General features: G+C 41.8%; 1 protein-coding gene and 1 long non-coding RNA gene across 3 annotated transcripts in view; one reads left to right on the top strand and one right to left on the bottom strand.

Annotated features, from left to right (window-relative positions):
* The window catches only part of LOC136441333 (serine/threonine-protein kinase NLK-like), a 32,728-nt gene extending 19,054 nt beyond the window's left edge, over positions 1–13,674 (top strand). Inside the window, exons 4-11 of one of the 2 annotated variants that reach the window (XM_066437582.1) lie at positions 2,299–2,405; positions 4,631–4,716; positions 6,146–6,355; positions 7,087–7,275; positions 7,755–7,953; positions 8,494–8,587; positions 9,675–9,711; positions 11,258–13,674. In XM_066437582.1, the coding sequence (XP_066293679.1) occupies positions 2,299–2,405; positions 4,631–4,716; positions 6,146–6,355; positions 7,087–7,275; positions 7,755–7,953; positions 8,494–8,587; positions 9,675–9,690 (901 nt within the window). In that variant the 3' untranslated portion in view covers positions 9,691–9,711; positions 11,258–13,674. The remainder of the gene's footprint in view (positions 1–2,298; positions 2,406–4,630; positions 4,717–6,145; positions 6,356–7,086; positions 7,276–7,754; positions 7,954–8,493; positions 8,588–9,674; positions 9,712–11,257) is intronic. The other variant, XM_066437573.1, reaches the window with a different exon arrangement.
* LOC136441390 (uncharacterized) lies at positions 5,483–14,867 on the bottom strand. The gene is made up of 4 exons (XR_010756878.1): positions 14,701–14,867; positions 7,068–14,651; positions 6,120–6,493; positions 5,483–5,497 (listed from the first exon to the last, which is right to left on the bottom strand). It is a non-coding gene; the product is annotated as an uncharacterized lncRNA (long non-coding RNA).
* Positions 14,868–21,659: the final 6,792 nt, after the last annotated feature.

The raw sequence follows: 21,659 nt of genomic DNA, 5'->3' as shown, positions 1-21,659 counted from the left end.
TGATGAGGCATTGTAAGCCACATCCTCTGTCAGTCTGTATGTAAAAAGACCCTGGTACGTTGAACCTGAAAATACAGTACAAAAGCGTTTCCCAATTATTTGTTTTGTAGTTGTTGTTTTTTAAGTATTGTAATACATTTTGACTATTTCTGACTGATACCTAAGCTGAATGGTGAAAGATATTCCTTTTGGTGCTGTTATGAGGATATCAGCCTCCAAGTGAAACTGTTCATGAATGCTTTATGCACCTAATGGCACCCAGATCTATTTCCTAACCATTACCTTTACCAGTTTCAATGGCTGCTGACAGGCATTCTCCATTTTGGGGTGTGAAATTAGCTGCAGAAATTACAATAATGGCCAGGGCACCGCCAGGCGCCGGCTGTGAGAAACTACGGCGGATCAAGATTTCCGCATCGCAGAGCTGTGAGAATAAAGGCTTGACTGAACTATAGGTTATCATGGTTTAGGGATCAACCACTGTGCACTAACCACTGTGAGGAAGTGTGTGTGCATACACAACAAAAATCAATCTAGTGCGGGTTCACCGTAGGGTCAGCTGTATCCACCACAGGATAGATTCACACAAAATGACACTTCCCTCTATCTTCCCAGCCTCCAGATGAGTGAATCGCGCCAATGAATAATAGTTTGAAGCACTTTAAGGTTATCTCTCCAACCAAACCCAAGGGGTGCAACATAACCCGGAGGGCTAGTTCATCATCTTGTTGCCAGGACAACAAAATAAAAGGTGGGCAGGTGATGGGGTGCGGATATGAATGCAGGTCCTGGGGTGACTGCAATCACAGCGTTTGTTTGGGGGAAGGGAGTGTTTTGATTTGATGATGGAGTGAAATTGGGCTACCTTCTGATTGGCGGTGTCATTCATTATCCACGGGGTTAACCCTGGAGTTTAGATAGAGGAGATCCATGATTGTGTTGGCCAGAATTGGGGGATGTTAATGAGACCTGTATCCTCGCAGAAGAAGCCTCATCCCATAGCTGTCACCCTTGGTTGAGTCTGCTACAGCTAGATGTGCTTATGTTGATATAAAACACCGCTAGATATAGTTTCAGGGTTTCTATTTTCTACAAGGTCAAGTGGAGAAGTATTAGTACTAGCTAGAGATGATCATATGTTCAGTTCCATACATACCAGTTACATCTTAGGCAAATGTAGCAATTTTTTCTCAGATGTTGCTCCTGCAATGGAAAGTATGTAGTTTTTTAATCACTGGGATCATTTTCATAAAACTCGCTTAGTCTTCCAAGAACAGCTATGATAGATATATCAAAGAAGTCTGTGTGTATGACTTGCTTCATGCACTATGAGAAATATGTTTTGTTGTCAATCATTAACCCTTTCCTTACAAGAAAACAACAGTGCATAAACTTCTGCTGAATTTTCGTTTTGTTTGTAAGCGCCCCCTGTAGTTATTATAATGTGTATCAGCCATGAGGTACTGTGATAGGGTCACTGACCTCATCACCACCAGTAAGAAGGGTGTGGGAGGCTGGGCACCCTCCCAGTTTAGTCCATAATTATCCATAAAAAAATCAGCTCTGTTCATACACCATGCATGCTCTCCTGGGAGCAAGCTTTGCCTGTGTTTGTGAAACCAGGTGGTTGTGAAATTTCCCTGGAATTAATGATGCAGAGAGTTTGGAAGGACGATTTTACTGTCCAGTGGGTGCTGCTGATGGAATCGCTGATGGTACTGTGGAGGGATTTTGTATACTGTAAATGCAGAAATGTTTGCGGGGATTTAATTTCGCGGTAGGGAGAAAATGGAGTGTTCGCAGTGGTTTTGAGTCCATGTATGAAACAATAGTAGTGCTTCAGTCACACAATGGAACGGCTTTTCGCGGTGGTTTTAAGTTCACGGTAAAGAGTTCACCGCGAACATAAAGCCACCGCGAACATAAAGCCACCGCAAACATTTCTGTAATTACAGTACTGTTGAATGTGAGGACAGATAACATTACTGTCTTCCTCCCGGGAATATGCAGGGATAAAAAGAATGGGGTACAGAAGAAAGACTTCTTCATGGGATCCTAACGGGAAATAAATCTGAAAATTGCATTGTGTTGAATATCGCAGCATATTTCGTGATACATTGTTGCAGGCATTATGAAATTTGGTCATGATAACCAGGAATTGTCAAAGTACGCCTTTGACCAAGAAATAAGTTTAATCTTGGGTAGATTTCATTTCATTGTTGCACAATTTGATCTACATGTCCTCAGACATTAGTATAGGCCAAAGAGATGTGTATTTCCTTGACCCTCCAACCTCAGTTATGTAGTTACTGAACTGTTGCAGAGTGACTTGCATAAGATCATCGTCTCCCCGCAGCCCCTCAGCTCCGATCATGTCAAGGTCTTCCTCTACCAGATACTCAGAGGTGAGTGCCACAATACACACCAGGGCAGTATAACTGTATTACATGTACCTGCTGTAATAGTTTCCCATTCAACTTCAGGGCTCGAAATACTGTGTTCATGTGCACCTTTGTGCACCCAAAATTGGAACTATGCACCTAATTTTTGACCGAGTACACCTAGATAGTTTTGTAGGCTATCAAGGAAACATACTGTACACTAGTATACAGAATATCCGTGAAATTTAATTGTCAGATAAAGCAATATAGCCTTTGTTGTACAACTGTACCTTGATATATTACTTGTTTAAGATTTTGAAGTTAGCTATATAACTTCAGTGTACCTATTCACAAGAATGAATTTCGAGCCCTGAATTTTTATGAGCGATAGACTGGGTCTGCCAGGCCAACACAAGGACAAAATGTTTTCCATGATTTTGGCAGCAGCAGTGAATGTGAATATCTTAATATCTTTTACAGTCTCAAAATATGTAATGACTGATCAGGAATGCTCATGGGTAGTATGTTATGATGATCATATTTGTAACACTTGTTTTATCATTGATTTTACTGTTGTGTTTTAAAGGTTCAGGGATAACATTTGGTCTTTATCAAAATACCAAAAGTGCTCCTGGTTTACAGGAATCAATAAATTACTTAATTCGTTTGATCAGATGTATCATTCTACAGATTGCTAGCCCATAACTGGACTTTTTTCAGTGTAGTAGGTGTAGCAATACTAGATTCTTAGGGTACAGTCTGTAACATCAACCATAGAGCAAGTGATATAGTACCTGTATCTGTAAAGCTGGTATACCCCTCTTCGGCGTAACACACCAGCTTCAGAGTTACGCCACACAGTGCTGGGTTACGATCATTTTGTACCATTGAAAGATCCGTCTGAATTAGAAGAAGGCAGAGAAGAAGAAAATGAAGTACTTTACATGCAGGGTGTGTCCCTTCAACCTGAAAGCTGCCTCACTGTGAGAGATGGTGTGCATACATGTGTGAATATTCCAAGCCTACCACACCAAGCGTTTTGAGGTGGAAGCGTCGTTAAAACTGTCCCATCCATTGTAGGGCAAAAATTGTCAATTCCCTGCGTCCGGGTAAATCTATATCACTTCCAGTGTGCATTAAGCACTGGAGATATGGCCACCGTGGTGCGTATCTCCCCACATGGACGCTGAGCTAATTTACTGCAGCGTTCCCTGGGGCACCCGCATATCGTGGTCATGGGCCAGATCACTGCAGATAGCACAGGTACTGCAGCAGCAAATGAAATATTTAACACTTCAAATTCTGCTCGTTTTTCGCCCCCGGAAAAGAAGATTGGAGGATTTAAAACAGATGTCTTTATCAGATATCAGAGAAATTGAGGGAGTGGTGGTAGATATATGGTTTGATTGATGTGGGAAGTAAAGAATTGGATTTTAGGCACCTTTATGTGTTCTAGTTTCTGTCACAATTACATCTAGTAGTCAAGATTAATGAGAGAAAAGATGGGTCAAGTCAGCAAGGCACTCAGTTCTGAGCTGCCCCCCTCCCTCTTCAGCCTTATCAGCTTGGATGCAGATCCAGGTATCTTCCAGGAGGTGAAGGGAATTTGTACTGAGAGGATGTTTTTCACAAAGCCTGCTCTGTATGGTGCTTATCAGTGCATCTTTTTTGTTAAAAATGTAGGGTGCATGGTGCTTTTGTTAAGTGTGACATTTGGCTTGTAAAACAGCTTAGTTAGATGCAAAATTAATAAATGATTTGATTTATATGTGTTGTGAAGAAATTGAGTATTATCAGACATACAAAAAACTCCAGTACTTCTGTTTGGGTTGCAATCAAATTCAACTCAGTTATTAACAGAAAGAACATGTATGAAAAGATATCACTGACAAGACAAATCTCTGCTATTGCAGAGTAAGAAATCAACCCAGCCTCGCTCTGATGATAATTTGATACATATTTGAATTGAAGTCTTAGTTCCCAAACCACCACGACACAGACCTTCTTGGTTGTGCGCTTTACCTTACATTGTATATGGGTATGTTATATATGTACCAAGCAGTGATCTCCCTGAAGAATGGAACAGTGACACCTTGCCATCATACTTATATCCCAGTGGAATCATACTGATTTTCTTGTTCTGTCTTTTCTTCTGGTATATCCCCGGTAATTTTGCTTACAATTTACTAGTGACTAGATAGCCCAGTGTAGGTATCACTACTCACTGGAGACATCTTTGTTTTGTCCAGGTCTGAAGTACCTCCACTCTGCAGGCATCTTACACAGGGACATCAAGCCTGGGAACCTGCTGGTCAACAGTAACTGTATTCTTAAGGTAACCAAACTTTCCCAAGACTGTCTGTGGTACTACTTTGAATTCTTGCGCTGTCTGAAAAGGGGTACTCCATAATAGGGTTTCCAACACTTTGGTGCCTGTCTGGATTTCTCACACCAAATGTGGGTCAAGAGTGAATGGCAAGGCAAAGGTACTGTATATTCATTTACTTTCGCAGTGGTTTCAATTCGCAGTAGGAGGGAGATGTAGGTTTTCCAATTCTTTAGTACAGTAAGTAATTCATTGCGAACACATGGTGTAATGAATTTGTTATGGAGAAGTCACTGAAAGCCGCAAAAATAAAACCACTGCGGAAGTTTCAGAATCGACAGTATGCATGCATGCCTGCTTGCTTGCTTTGGGGATGTTTTATTGATCATTTGCTTGACCCCATTTTCCTTGACTGAGACCAATCGTGGCCGGGGAGGGAGGATGCTGTGTAATTTTGAATTATTTTCCTTTTGTTCAATACCTGCCGTTAGCGGTCCCTTAATTGAAATATACCAATCAAGTTCTGCCAGTGGGATGTATAAGTGTGACGAGCGATTGGGAATACTTGAGGCCTGAGAAGGGGTTGTGTAGCCTGGAATCCATCCTATTTAGCTTCCGGCCGCTACCCTAGCTCCGCTGCGCTACCCAAGCTCCTCAGGCAGCGGAGCTTGGGTAGCGCAGCGGAGCTTGGGTAGCGGCCGGAAGCTAAATAGGATGGATTCCAGGCTAGGGGTTGTGTACTTGCCTGTCGTAACCTTCGGCCTGTTGAAGTAGCCTCTTTGCATCAATTCTGTTTTGTTTATGGGGTTAGGCGGCAGGAAAATGGTTAATACTGATAGGGACGGCTTTACATGAAAACTCTCTTGATGATGGAAAAAAATGTAACAACTGCTCATTCCCTTAGCAAATGTTTAAAAGTAAATGTCTTATTAATCTCAGTATTTCACATCATGAGTACCTTGTTATTTAAGGTATCCTCTGTAAATATCACTGTACAAATTATCATTATTCCATACTACATGACTGTACTTGTGATAAGCCTTCGGTTGTGTATTTGCAAACAAACTATTAATATATGCATGATGGATGATAATGATCAATTTGGAAGTGTCTACTGGCTTAACCTTTGGCATACTGGTTTCTGGTTTCCTGTCCACCCACTTGCAATGTCATTACTGCTGATAGCAGATTTGAAGGACCCACTTTGCACAACCAAATGTGCAGCAGTTGTGGTCCTTCAATTGGAGCTCATTTTGCACTTATGCACATTAATGATAAGTATGATATGACATAAGTATGATAGATGATGTGTGTTTTTTTGCAAATTATCCTTCTTGATACAAGTAATTGTATTTTTTTAGTTGAGGAAGAAAGGGCCATTCATTTCATAGCTAGTATGTTGCCGTACTCACGAGTCCATCTGTCGGTCTATTTCCAGATTTGCGATTTCGGCCTGGCACGGACGGAGGAACCAGACGAGTACAAGCACATGACGCAGGAGGTCGTGACCCAGTACTACCGCTCGCCCGAGCTCCTGATGGGGACCAAACACTACAGCCAGTCCATCGATGTTTGGTCGGTGGGGTGCATTTTCGCCGAGCTGCTGGGCCGACGTATCCTGTTCCAAGCACAGAGTCCCATCCAGCAGGTGTGTTCTTGTTGTCATAGTAACAATATAACCATAGTAACCAAACCGACATATCCTGGCTCCAAGCACAGGGGCCCATCCATCAGGTGTAGCCTTATTGTCATGGTAACGAAGTAACCATAGTAACCAATTGCAATGCTGTAGACAAAGCAGAGTGATGCAAACTTAAGATTTTTAATTTTCGGTCCATTTGGTGTTGCTGATGGTTACCTCTTAGCTGTGTGGATAGTTGGAACATCATCAATTTCATAAACAGTTACTCTTCTACTCCATTGTCCTTCAAGAGGCATCCGGTAACAAAGTTACACATTTTCTAATTGCTCTATATTTAAGACTTCCAGTCCAATCACTGTGGGAGAGGAGATTTTGTCTGCCATGTGTCATATATGACATTGGGCCTTTGAATATTGCAAGGGCCAGCCATCAGTAAAACATTGATAGTCGTATGTCTATCTTTCCTCCTGAAAATATCTGCTGGAAAATTACCCAAAATGATATGACAAGGAATTAGCCTCCCCCAGGCCTTCCTATGGGGGTACAGATTGTAGAATTCAGCAAAAAGGGAATACTGTAATTGGCCAGGAGAATCAGTCCACGGATGGTTAACATCTGACTGAACCTGCAAATGAAATCCTAGGGTGCCCAAACTCTCCTGGCAAATATTTTTCCTATAGTCAACATGGCTAATAAGAGACTAATAAAGAATACTGACTTGTGACATCTTCCTCTAGCTGGAGCTGATCACAGACCTGTTGGGGACTCCGTCGTTGGAAGACATGAGGACTGCTTGTGACGGAGCCAAGGCCCACATGCTGCGACAGGCCCACAAGCCGCCGGCCCTGGCCTCCCTGTACACTCTGTCCAGCCAGGCCACCCACGAAGCTGTGCACCTCCTCTGTAGGATGCTGGTCTTCAACCCAGTAAGTTAGAAAACTAAGACTCAAAGACTACTAGAAGACTAGTAATGAATCACACCCCCTGTAACAGCGTGATTACATTAGTCGTAGGTCATCGTACAATTTTGATGCCTGACAGGCTATGACAGTAAGTTAAAAAACTAATACTCCCTATCTTGAAGCAATAAATGATACCGCTCTAAACGCCAAATCTGACTCAAAGACTTCTCGAAAACAAGTAGTGAATCGCATCTCCTTTAACGGCGTGACCGTATTCATGGTAGATTGTTGTATGATTTTGATACAGTAGAATTTTCAGACAGTCCTTTCAGTAACAAGACAGCGGAATTTTGCAGGAAACATGCATGACTATCCCCAAAATGCCCGCATTTTGCGAAAAACAACATACGTATATGCTGCAGTGACCAGATTAAAAACATCCTTACATGGTTTTACGAGATTAGGTACAATCCGGCTGATTAAGGCATTTCCCTCCTTCCTAGGACAAGCGTATATCATGTGCGGACGCCCTGACCCACCCGTACCTGGACGAGGGACGTCTGCGTTACCACACATGCATGTGCAAATGCTGCTATAACACCCCTCAGGGGCGCCAGTATACCTCAGACTTCGAGCCTATCTCTCGCCAGCTGTTTGACTGCACATGGGAGGACAGCCTGCACTCCGTACATATGGTCAAAGGTAAGGCACGGACATACAGCTCTGAAAAAAGATTTTGAAAAACATATATCTTGCTTTGTTTTTCAATCCACAATTTCAATCAATCATATTTACAACTTATGTTCTTTGCTCAAAGGGTTTGCCACACCCCATTGTTATGTTAATCTAAACATATTAAAAAAAGGAAGAAAAAAACAATTTCTTTTGGAAGTGTAAGGTTGAGCATAAGGGTGAAAAATACGTCTGTAGACTTTAAGCTTTGTAAAGCGTTGTGTGAGAAGTTGGTGATAAGAAAGGAGATTCATATACAATTTTCTCCACTGTAATGGTAGCTTAAGCCTCCTATTGACATCCTAGGAAATTGCAGTTTTAAGTCCAACAATTTTCATCAAATGTTGAATTAATATGAAAGGATAGCCTCCTCATGTCATATTATAAATTTGAAAAGGATAACGCAAATTTACCCAATGCGTTAACTGTTAAAATAGATGAACAGTAATGTCTCAGAGTATGTCGCCATGACCTTCAGGTTAACACGCCTGTTCTCCTTGTGATTTCTAGAGGAACTGCACAGGTTCGTAGGAGAACGACAGCGTGGAAACAAGGTGCCTCTGTGTATCAACCCCCAATCAGCAGCCTTCAAGAGTTTTGCCACGTACGTACTAGATGATGCTTGCAACCTAGTGTTATGACTTCTTCTTTAGACATTTGATTTCTAAGAAAGTCCCTAACGATGTGATAGCACCCTTGAAAAAAGAATAGAGTGGTAATAAGAAATAGAAGAAGGCAATGATTATAACCAAAAGAAAGAAGAAAGGTGGAAACTTTCTTAAACTGTGGGGATGTTGAGGTGAGCACCAGATCTCTCTTGGAAGTTAACACAGTACTCCAGATGTGGTGAGAGAAGAAGCATCATTGTTAAAGGTCCCATATCAGGTTTCGCTGTTGCAGAAGTCATTTACACAATTTCTGAAAGCAGCACTGCATAGTTGATGAGTGTAAAAGGGATCTTAGATTAGTAGAATCTCGACCAGACTCGGCTAGATATAACTTAAAGAGTTCATTTGTCTTTTTTAGACACTGCTGGCTTTGTCAGGGGTTACAAATCTTCAGTTTCTCCAAAAATTACATAATCTTCGGTCTCATATGTGTGTACAAAAAATTTCATTCCTGTGGCAGAGCTTTATGAAGATATAGTTTGATAAAGATTATATCCAACTTTTTTTGTGTTTTTTATTGGTTTTCATATTTATGTCATTTTGTCAAATTCTTTAAATGGTCATTCCAGCAGGCGTGATGCTAGGGTCCTGTCACCTTGTTTGTGTGTTAACTATCACTTTAGTGCTTTGCAATACCTGAAAGTTAAGTACTTTGCAATGCCTGAAAGTTAAGCACTTTGCAATACCTGAAAGTACTAGATTAGTGACTTTTAAAGGTACAAATGATGGTTTTCTTATATTTTTCAGGTAGATTTTGCTCTCAATACCATCGCTTTTTTTTGCTTGTTTAACCCCAACATTGATATTTTGCAGATGCAATACACCTGGTTTTCATGATGTCTGCCTGCTTTGAAAAAATGCCAACTCCCTCCCCCCTCCCCTTTGCTGCCAAAAATTCCCTCCTTTTGCTTCTCCTTAGTTGAATGCAAAGAAAGTCGCCGCTGTAGCCCTCAATGGAGGAAGCATTCTTCCCACCCACCACTCTTGCAAAAGTTGTTGACAAAACATTTTGTTTGGTTGCAGCTTGAAGACCAGATGATCACCACGGGCAGGATTTTCGGTGTGTTGTAGAAACATTCTATCTTGTCTAGCACCACGTGTGAAAGTCTGGGCTGGAAGTGTTTCGTGATCGGTTGCTTCGTCATTCCTCCATGTTTGCCCCGTGTCTTATGTCGCCCTTCTTGCCAAACTACATTTTCAAGATTTTTTCACCTGCCAAAACTGCTATTCAGAAACGAAGGACTAGTTACTTTTTCAGTAAGAAAGAAATATTGCAAAAAAGGTGACAGGACTTAAGTCGCTCTGTGATATTTTGTCAGTCTTTCTGTCTTGTGGTGGACTTGTAGTTATTGTGACACCAATGAAAAACTACCTCTTGCTCATGACTGTTGCTCCAGATAGACAGTATGCCCCCCTCACCCCATAAAAATTCCTAGTGACAATTGTGACCTGATGATGAAGGAATGGCTCGTAATGTAAAAATGTACAAAGCTTTCAGTGGCTATAAATAGCAAACAGGTGCAGCTTGCTTAGGTGTTGTGTGACATTTTCCCTCAGTTTAGCAGCAGCAGTCCTCCATATAGACAACTGAGCCTTGATATCATTTACCCCAGTTTCCTTGGAACACAGCTCAATCTGATACCCACGCCAACGTGGTCACTCTACAGAAAACCTGCAAGGACTCCGAGCCCTTCTTTTGCAGCAAGCCCAGTCTCTCCCAACTATAAATTGTCTTGCTGCCACTTCAAACAAAGGCTGCACAATTGTCATTCAATTGAGAACATCCACGCATGCATTGAGTTTCACCTGTCCCACAGTAACACATTGCCAGCCCACAGAGATCTGCAAGCCATCTCCTTTTTACCATATGGAAGGCTGTGCTAAAGCAACAACAACATGAGAGAATAGGTCATCATTGCCTTGAAGCCAATGAGAGATGAAAACATTTCCTAAAATATCCCATTGCAAATTGAGCTAAATCCTCCAACATATTAGGAGTCTCCAGAGGATGTCATCCTTTAAAAAAGACCATATTTAGATGTGCAGAGTTGTAGGAGAGTGTTTTTTTTATGACAGTCCCAGGAAAGACCAGTCATTCTGTACTGAAGTAGGCCTTGATATGAGACATAAAACTTTCATCAAAGTCCCTATCTTTCCATGGGAATGGTTTTCTGTGGGAGTAGGCTGTGTTTTTGGGAAGTGCATTAAGTGTAACTGTAAGCAGACAAACAAGGCCTACATGTTACATACATATCAGTTGGCTCGCTGTTGTCAATGTTGCCTTTCTGTTGTGTACGGTTGACTACACAGGATTTTGTACATTTGATCTTCTCTATTGCAGTGAAATATCACCATTGATGGTTTCTCTCTCTTCTGTCAGTGCCACATATAACTCATAGTAAAGCTTGTGGCTTTCTGATGTTTATATTTGTCACACTGAAATCAAAGTTCACATGAAGCCAGTAGAAATGGGCAAAACTCCTGTGTAGCCAGTCACTCATCTCTAAGATGTCTAGCCTTCAGCACTCAATGTTGTACAGTATGTTGATATAGAGTTACTGTATGTTGACGTCTCAGTAAAGAGTTTGTTGTTATTGCCCATCCAGGTCTTCAGTTGCCCAGCCGGCAGAACTTCCGCCATCACCGGTGGCCTGGGAGTGACACGTAACCCTGCACACCATGTGGAAACAACCCAGCCCAGCATCACATGCCCCCCTCCCACCCCTCCCCACTTGCTTCCATTGGGACAGACACAGTGCCAACCACCATGCCCAAACATGAACCATGATGATAACCTCTCCTTTTAGAAGTCATGTACTATAAATTTTAGATGAAGTGTTAAAACTGTTGTCTGCTGAGCATTGTATATACCCCTGTTCCCATATTGTTGTAACACCACAGCCATGTGCCTGTGTGAAATGTGTAGGAGAAAGAGATGTTAGTTATCAGAAAGGTAGTTGTATCCTCTTTCTCTGTCAAGACAGGTAAGGACCATCATACCCTTTCAGATTAGTTTGACCCAACTGCCAAATCTAGCTACATTCTTCCAGGCATGGGTATGTTTGCAGTAAGGCTTACAGAGTCTGGCTTGATGAAACATTTGTTATATTTACTGAAGAGTGGTGAAGAATATAAGTCAGGCCAACCAGACAAATGTGGGCAAACTGAACTGATGACATGTTTCAGTGGTTTTCAGCAGAGAAGTGTACAAACCAGCTAAGAAAGTTCAAACAAGCTTGGAAGGACACATCTGCAGCAAACTCTGTTCCGCTGACATCTTTGTTTTTTCGATTTCAAATGGTGCTTTAAATTGAAAAATAGTCTTGGATTTTTGTGTGTGTGTAAACCATGACTGTATTGTAACAGCCATGGGGCTGTGGAAAGTACAGCCCCACCTGTAAGTTATTTATTCCCCCAACCTTGAGTTAGTTTTTTTTATCAGTACACTGTGTGTTGGCAATTTTAAGAGGGAGTGAATTCCCAATGCAGGGTATGGTGCAAACTGGAACCTAATCATGCTTCAATGATAACCCACACCTTTTGCAAATCGAGTTATGGTGGAGAAAGAATGTTGTCAAAGCTATGTTACATTTTACAAAAGTCTTAAGTAGCAAGGCCAGTTGTAATTCTCAAGCACTAGAATATTATATGCTAGATTGTACAGTTGAACACAAAAACAGAAACTAGTGTTTCATGAGCCTTGCCTTTGTACAAGAATAAATGCTCAGTGTTCTTTGCATGTGTGACAGCGGGTATACATGAACCACTAGACATATTGGACACCCTATGGCTTAGATGTTTTAATCTGATGGCCCAGGTATGACCGCTATTCTCAGAGGACCCAACTGATCACATGATCAAAGGAGATGGCTATTGTAGTGGAATAAGGTGCCCATATTTTGAGTCCAACATGAACATGGCCTCCCAAAAATGACATTGAAAGCTGGCGTTTTACATAGCACATAGTTGGAGACTTGGAGTGTTCATATTGGACACTTGTACTACAGTACTTCAGAGCACAGCGGCCATGTTTTGGGGCATCGGATTGGGTACTGCAAACATAGGAAACTCCATATATCCATTTCTTCATGTAATCTGATGACAGCCTTGTTAATAACAAATAGAGCCATCTGGATTGTGAGAAGAGCCATGCCTATTGCCAACCCTAACTATGCATGTGTTCCTCCCCATTTACAAACAACCTTGCACAAAGAAACAGCCAGTGAAAGATATTGTACAAAGTTATGCTTCTTTTTAAGCAATAAGGTATGGGAATATCCAACCCTAGTAGAAATTATGTTCTTCTGCCATGTAGATATGGTACAATGTACTTCCAAATAGCCAGAAGAAGGGGTGTTCTTAGACTTAACTCTAGTATTGAACCAGTGTTACCAGCATGTTGTAGATGTTACAGTACCATAGTTGTCACATAAATGCCTGTAAATTCCTTGTGAAGTGTGATAGTGTTTAGCTAGGCTGATGATTTTATTTCTTTGTTTAGATTTTAAAGATATAGCACATAGTTGTGAAATAGCACGCTGTTTTGTGTCTTTTTAAAGCTGCCACCTTGTTTTTGATACCTGTCTCATGTAACCTTAGCACTAACAAGTTGTTGATGTTTGTACAGTAGATCTATAAAAGAAAAGATCAGCAGAAAAATTTTTCCTGTGAAAAAAATGAATACAGTTGGTGATAGTAGTTAGTATAGGAAAAATCAGTGCAAGAACATAATGTCCAATATCTGCCAAGCTGTGGTCGGTTGCAATGACCAGGGTAGTTGGGCAGTAGCTGTACAAATGCTGGAGCCGCCATACTTGGTGGGTAGCAACTGTGTGGACTTAATTTATTTATTGTGGACTTATCCAGATAGGGAAATAGTGGCAGTTATCTTTGTCTTTAATATTCTCAGCCATGGTGATGCCATTGAGACCCAGCTAGCTGTGACCATGTAGTGCTGGCATCAGGCTTGTAAATGTTCAGGGGACTGTACAGATTGAAGTAAAATTTTAAATGTGTCTCAAAATGTGGTGTCTTTGTTATTCTTTGTTTTCCTAGTCTTTAACAGACTGCTGGAAAAAATGTCATCTCGAAGTCGAAGCATATCTATCAGTGGCAATGACAGTATAGCAAAAGCGGTCCAACTTGCCATCGAGAATAATACTGCTTTTGCCAGTTGGATACTGTCATTGCCACCGATAGATCTGCTTGGAGATGAGAAAAATATTAGAAATTGGCCAAATGGCCATAATAATTTACCAGACGTTGCAAACTGTACTAGACTGGTAAATTATTCAGTTTACTTGGCCAATTTCTACTTCATGTAATTTTCTGGTAGAGACAGTTTTCCTTCAGCAGATGGAAAATTATAGTTTTTACACTCAGTCTTCTGTTGCATTACAGTAGGTGAAAACAAAGATACCAGTAATCACTGGCGAGCGACTATTGATACTCGTTAAAAATGGGGATATAGTTTTGGGTGTGTCTGTCTACTAGTATCTGTGTTTGCTTCCGGATCTTTGAAGTCAGCATAACTCAAGTACCTGTGAATGGATAACGTTTGATATGTGAGTAGGTGATGGAAAGACGAATGTCAAGGTCGATTTTGGGCCCTCTGGTATTGGACCTGGGTACTGCAGCAAAACTTCCTTTTTTTTAAATCTTTTGACCTGGACGTGCTGTAGTCTAAATTTTTTGGTGGCAGATGGCTTATATTGTGAGTGAGAATTGGTGTAGGTTTGGGCCCCCTAAAACGCAGCTGCTATTGAAGATCGGAATACTCCTCTTCTTCTCCACACATAACACAGCTGCTATTGAAGATCGGAATACTCCTCTTCTTCTCCATACATAACACACCTGCTATTGAAGATCGGGATACTCCTCTTCTTCTCCACACATAACACAGCTGCTATTGAAGATCGGGATACTCCTCTTCTTCTCCATTCATAACACAGCTGCTATTAAAGATCGGGATACTCCTCTTCTTCTCCATACATAACACAGCTGCTATTGAAGATCGGAATGCTCCCCTTCTTTTCCATACATAACACACCTGCTATTGAAGATCGGGATACTCCTCTTCTTCTCCATACATAACACAGCTGCTATTGAAGATCGGGATACTCCTCTTCTTCTCCATACATAACACAACTGCTATTGAAGATCGGGATACTCCTCTTCTTCTCCATACATAACACACCTGCTAATGAAGATCGGAATACTCCTCTTCATCTCCACACATAACACACCTGCTATTGAAGATCGGCATACTCCTCTTCTTCTCCATTCATAACACACCTGCTAATGAAGATCGGGATACTCCTCTTCTTCTCCACACATAACACAGCTGCTATTGAAGATCGGGATACTCCTCTTCTTCTCCATTCATAACACAACTGCTATTGAAGATCGGAATACTCCTCTTCTTCTCCACACATAACACAGCTGCTATTGAAGATCGGAATACTCCTCTTCTTCTCCATACATAACACACCTGCTATTGAAGATCGGGATACTCCTCTTCTTCTCCATACATAACACAGCTGCTATTGAAGATCGGGATACTCCTCTTCTTCTCCATTCATAACACAGCTGCTATTAAAGATCGGGATACTCCTCTTCTTCTCCACACATAACACAGCTGCTATTGAAGATCGGAATGCTCCCCTTCTTTTCCATACATAACACACCTGCTATTGAAGATCGGGATACTCCTCTTCTTCTCCATACATAACACAGCTGCTATTGAAGATCGGGATACTCCTCTTCTTCTCCATACATAACACAGCTGCTATTGAAGATCGGGATACTCCTCTTCTTCTCCATTCATAACACAGCTGCTATTAAAGATCGGGATACTCCTCTTCTTCTCCATACATAACACAGCTGCTATTGAAGATCGGAATGCTCCCCTTCTTTTCCATACATAACACACCTGCTATTGAAGATCGGGATACTCCTCTTCTTCTCCATACATAACACAGCTGCTATTGAAGATCGGGATACTCCTCTTCTTCTCCATACATAACACAACTGCTATTGAAGATCGGGATACTCCTCTTCTTCTCCATACATAACACACCTGCTAATGAAGATCGGAATACTCCTCTTCATCTCCACACATAACACACCTGCTATTGAAGATCGGCATACTCCTCTTCTTCTCCATTCATAACACACCTGCTAATGAAGATCGGGATACTCCTCTTCTTCTCCACACATAACACAGCTGCTATTGAAGATCGGGATACTCCTCTTCTTCTCCATTCATAACACAACTGCTATTGAAGATCGGAATACTCCTCTTCTTCTCCACACATAACACAGCTGCTATTGAAGATCGGAATACTCCTCTTCTTCTCCATACATAACACACCTGCTATTGAAGATCGGGATACTCCTCTTCTTCTCCATACATAACACAGCTGCTATTGAAGATCGGGATACTCCTCTTCTTCTCCATTCATAACACAGCTGCTATTAAAGATCGGGATACTCCTCTTCTTCTCCACACATAACACAGCTGCTATTGAAGATCGGAATGCTCCCCTTCTTTTCCATACATAACACACCTGCTATTGAAGATCGGGATACTCCTCTTCTTCTCCATACATAACACAGCTGCTATTGAAGATCGGGATACTCCTCTTCTTCTCCAGACAGAACACAGCTGCTATTGAAGATCGGGATATTCCTCTTCTTCTCCAGACAGAACACAGATGCTATTGAAGATCGGGATACTCCTCTTCTTCTCCATACATAACACACCTGCTATTGAAGATTGGAATACCCCTCTTCATCATAAAGCCCCTATCTCACTGGACGGAAACTTGTTGGCTACCAATAGTGGAGACGACTTTGCAAGTTTTCGACAAGTTTTAACTAGCACTTACCCTGACGCGCGACGCAATTTCAAATGAAGCCCTGCGTATTGGAAACCGCAGTGTTGCTACTGAGATAAAAACAAATATAAAACTAGACTGGCCGTCATTTGCTTTAAGAGCAAATTCAGCATGTTTCGCCCATACTCCTCATGCAAGAAGTGGGCTGTCCCAAAATAACTCCTGGGCAAATCCAAGTTTCTGCATAATTTATGCAAATGAGGTCCTCATGAGCATAAGTTATGTCCAGGTGCTTTCACCTTTCCTACATGTACCTAAATGTTCAAGATGACATCCGCAGCTTTTACAGTAAGGGGAATACAACATCATGCATAAATTATGCAAATGAGGTCCTCATTAGCATATGTCATGGCCAGGCGTGTGCACCTTTCCTAAAGCTACCTACATCTCAAATATGACATCCGCAGCTTTTACGGTAAGGCCAAGGAAAAAAAATGTTGTGTTTCCTGTTACGGTCCTGAAAAAATTAGGGTCGGTAGGTAGGGATTCACTTTTTTTTCTTTTTTTTTTTTACTGTTGAGATCAAATGCACTGACTGTTGGCCTCACACTCACAGTGCTTGGGCCAACCTCCTCACCATTGTACTCAATCCGCAGGTGGTTAAACATGCGCTGTCCGCAAAATCTAATAAAAGTACCCCCGGAACAAAATTACCAATTGGAAAAGTGACAGGTGAATTATTAAGACTATACATGTATGATAATCACTAAATACAATAATCTACGTCATTGTCCAGTTGCTTTCTCACTGCCATCTCATATACAACATTTTAAAAACTTTCTTCATTTATTCTATAATAATTGCAATTGGAACCTTTCTCCAATGTTACAAACTAAAGACAGGATCAGGAGATCAAGCCCATTTAGGTAAAAAAAAATAATGATAGTATAGTGTAGTCCACTATCAATAAAAACTATTTTAAAAAAACTAAAAAAACTTAAACTGGTCTAGCTTAGCAAACCTGTATTATATAACTTTTGTTACATTTATTAGTAAACATTACACCACAATTTCCCGCCAAACCTCGTCCAATTCCGCCTGGGAAGGGAAATTAATTGAATTTTGCCATCAGAAAATGCTTGGTTAATTTTTCAAAATCAATAATGTTACGAAGGTCGCTACAAAACTACTTCAATCGTCACAAATGCGATCTACATTGACCAGATGCCGAAAATGTGTAGGGGAATTCCCGCCATTTGGTCATCCTGCAGTCAACCAATCAGAGCACATCATTTCATGACGCAACCCAATCAGTGCTTAGAATCACGCATATTAATGAGCAAGAAAGATGGCGGCACCGGCGGGAGCCGGCGGTCGCCGCTCAGTTTTGTTTCACTTCACAGCGTAAAGGACGATTCATCTACGCTACCTAAGCAGAATTTTCACGGGAGAAAAGTTAAAGGAATAGATTCTCCGCCGAATGCGGCCACAAATGACGGCGAATCGCGGCAAATCACAGCGTAGGCGCTCAAATCCCCGGCTCAAATACCAAAAGTCTTCATGTTATAATTCTTCGCTGGTATTCTTTGATTGAGATTTGAAAAAAAAAAAGGTTTTCAATGAGATCAACGTATGTCAAAGGCACCGATATCGATTGTTTGCAAGCACAACAATAGCAAGAAACAAAAGAGTGATTGTCCGACGATAGAAGGCGGCCCGACGCCCGTAACTACAAACTATGCAAAGCCAAAAATGTTAGCCTCCTGTGCAGGCCTCCTACAACGCGCGACATATATATATGGGGGGGGGGGGGGGGGGGGGGGGAGCTCTTATGCCGGCAAGGGAGTTGTGCAGCCGAGGGAGTTGTATAGCCGAGGGGTCCGCGCGTATATATAACGCGCGGACCCCTCGGCTATACAACTCCCTCGGCTGCACAACTCCCTTGCCGGCATAAGAGCTCCCCCCCCCCCATATATATATGTCGCGCGTTATAGGAGGCCTGCACAGGAGGCTACAAAAATGTGGTGTGTATCTCGATTTTCTGATTTCTCGACAGATTACGTGTGTAGCGGTCGGGAGTAGCGACGCCGCTCAGCTATTAAAACTTCTGCCAAGTCCAATTTTTTCCTAGTTTTTTTCTGCAATCCAGCGGCCGACACCAAAGAAAAAGGCTAGGGTCGGGGTTTTGCTAGGGTCGGTCGGGTAACCGGAAACACAACATTTTATTTCCTAGGCCTAAGGGACATACAACTTTATGCATCGATTATGCAAATTAGGTCCTCATTAGCATAATTTATGCCCAGGTGTGTTCGCCTTTCCTAAAGGTACCTACATGTCAAAGATGACATCCGCAGCTTTTACGGTAAGGGACATACAACTTTATGCATACATTATGCAAATTAGGTCCTCAGTAGCATAATTAATTGTCAGGTGTATTCACCTTTCCTATAGGTACCTACATCTGAAATATAACATCCGTACCATGTAACATAAGGTACATATAACTTTCTGTAATACCATTAGTAGAGGTACCCCCTCACATTTACTTGGTTTTAACTCCCAGACAGGGGAAGTGTAGGAGGGCTTATGTTACAAGATGACCTAGTTGTGAGAAAATAACCAAAACTTCCATCAAAAAATTGCAAAATAAATCATTTTGAAGTAGTGTATACCAAAAAGAATAATGGGGTCCATTGGGTAAATATCCAATGCACAAGTAAACCAAATTTCAGGTCCTTAGGTTTCAACACCACGGCACTGGAGGCCATAATGTGCGACTTTTGTCGGAAAATGACCAAAAAACCTCGATAAAATCATTTTAAAAACTTATATCAACAAAATTTAAAAAGGGTCTAGGGGTATACACGTACTCTACCTCCATACCAAATTTCAGCTAATTTGGTCGACGGACGACCGAGAAGAAGCGATTTGGAGATTTGACAGGAGAAGAAGGAGAAGAAACCTGACAAAAACAATATGTTTCGTTGGCGAAACATAAGAAACATAATGACTAAAATGCAACAAAAATGATTTGCATTGATAAAATGGTTAACTCATGACACTTGGCGCAACATGATTTACATATCATGAAATACAACCTTAGAATACTTTGACAGTGACAGAAATTTACAAAACGAACTGACACGAACGATATACCAGATTACACTCTATTACATGTTTTTACCATGTAACGTTACGTGTAATGATATATGTTTAGAGATTTATTAGCGCAAACAAACCTTGAAACTGGCTTATTACTTATCACAGAATAAATGGCACCTTTTGAAGACTAATGGAGACTTATTGGCGACTATGAAGAGGAGTGACCCGAACAACAACAGGGCACTCCCAACCCCCAGCGAGTCCCTGTCCCCGGGGGCCGACTTGCCCAGAGGGAACTGGGTTGCCCTGAACCGGGCAAGGGCAAAGGTGGCCAGGACAGGTGACAGCCTGCTACGGTGGGGGAAGGCCAACAGTGCAGCCTGCGGCTGCGGTGAGGACCCCCAAACCCTGCAACGAACAGCTGCAGACTCTCACCTACCTGCACAGACTCAGACCTGCGGGAAGCGAATGAAGTCGCACTGAACTGGATAGAGATGAACGACAAGCTATGATGATGATTGGCGACTATAGGGGGCCAACTCGCAACTAGTTCGTGTCTGTTCCCGGCATTTTGCCACTTGCGTTTTAACTGTCAAAAAAAATCGCCACTTCAGGAAACGAATTGGCGTTCATTGGAAACCGCGTGGAAGCTACTCGGCAACTGTGCGAGACTAGTTGGCGAACTTCGTTTGCAACTCGTCGCCAACTAGTTTCCACCCAGTGAGATAGGGGCTTAACATACCTGCTATTGAAGATCGGGATACTCCTCTTCTTCCCCACACATAAAATACCTGCAATTGAAGATCGTAATACTCTCCTTTTGGCCCCTTAATTCCACTTATATACTTTCGTTTCTGACACAACTAGCTACTGAGGTGTGGAATGGTCGTTCTGTTTACGGTAGTACGTTTGCGTTCGAACAACGTTCTCTGATTTGTTGTTCCATCACTATGACAACCCTGTATCACGCGTTTGGAACATCTTGCATTGTCTATGCGAGTTTATCTATGACGCAAAACCTGAATGAGATATACGTCGCATTTAGATCAGTTACTGCCGTTTTCAGGTGATGTTTGTCGTCGGCTATTAGAATATTGTTTTAACCTTTTTATAAACTTTTTCTAAGAAGGCGGGGGAGCATGAAATATGAAAGATAAAAACAAAACAAAATGCCTGACAGTAAGGATAGCTAAAGTGAAACATAAAGAAGCGTGTTCTCGAACATTCTCTCTATCTTCCTTCCTCGAGTCGAATGTTACTCTGTACATGTTTTGAGTAATGCCGGTCGACTTTATCTTTTTAAATATATGACTGGAAGGATGGCCTATAACGTCTTGTACAACCAAGTGATTGCTCCCTTGACCGTTAACTAACTGAAAAGTACTGTGACCGTTCGCCTTCAGTGTTAAACGGTTTACTTCTACACTCCTTTAATATTTGTGACATGGCTCTATCATCACGGCCGACCCATAAGTTCTCACAAGATCGTATTCTCGTTGTCCGCACCAGCTCAATCTAGAATATTCCGATCTTACCTGATTGTCTGAACTTGAACCTTGATCGCATTGGCCGGAAACAGAAACCCTCCGCACTGTCGACATACGTGTTTCCCTTTGTCGATAAGTCCTTGCCTCTCGACACTCTGAGGCTCAGGACTGTAGTATCTTCGCCTCTTCCACTCAGACGTCAGTCCTTTCTCTCATGGTCTTGTGCGACGTTTTTTGGTAGTTCTCACCGCTTGCTTATGTTGATTATGATACTGACATCATCATGGTATTATAACGCTTCTAGTCTAGTAGATCCAGACCCCTCCTCTGATCACTACCCTACAGATTATTAGGACCGGAGCTAGAATAGGATGGATACCAGGCTAGCCGCTACTCAACGACCCCCTACATTTTTTGGAAGGGCTCGAGTGAATTTAGGGTGCTGACGGTATCTTGAGGGTTGAGGAAAATACATCAAATACCGGATTCTTCGCCCAGTTTTGGCGAAAAATGACATGGGGACTGTTGTTGCACGCTTGGTTGCCAACGTCTCTGAAAATGCATGGCACCATGGTACTTTT

The sequence above is a fragment of the Branchiostoma lanceolatum genome, chromosome 1 (assembly GCF_035083965.1).
Source record: "Branchiostoma lanceolatum isolate klBraLanc5 chromosome 1, klBraLanc5.hap2, whole genome shotgun sequence".
Lineage (NCBI taxonomy): Eukaryota > Metazoa > Chordata > Leptocardii > Amphioxiformes > Branchiostomatidae > Branchiostoma > Branchiostoma lanceolatum.
This window is presented reverse-complemented; position numbering and strand designations above follow the sequence as displayed.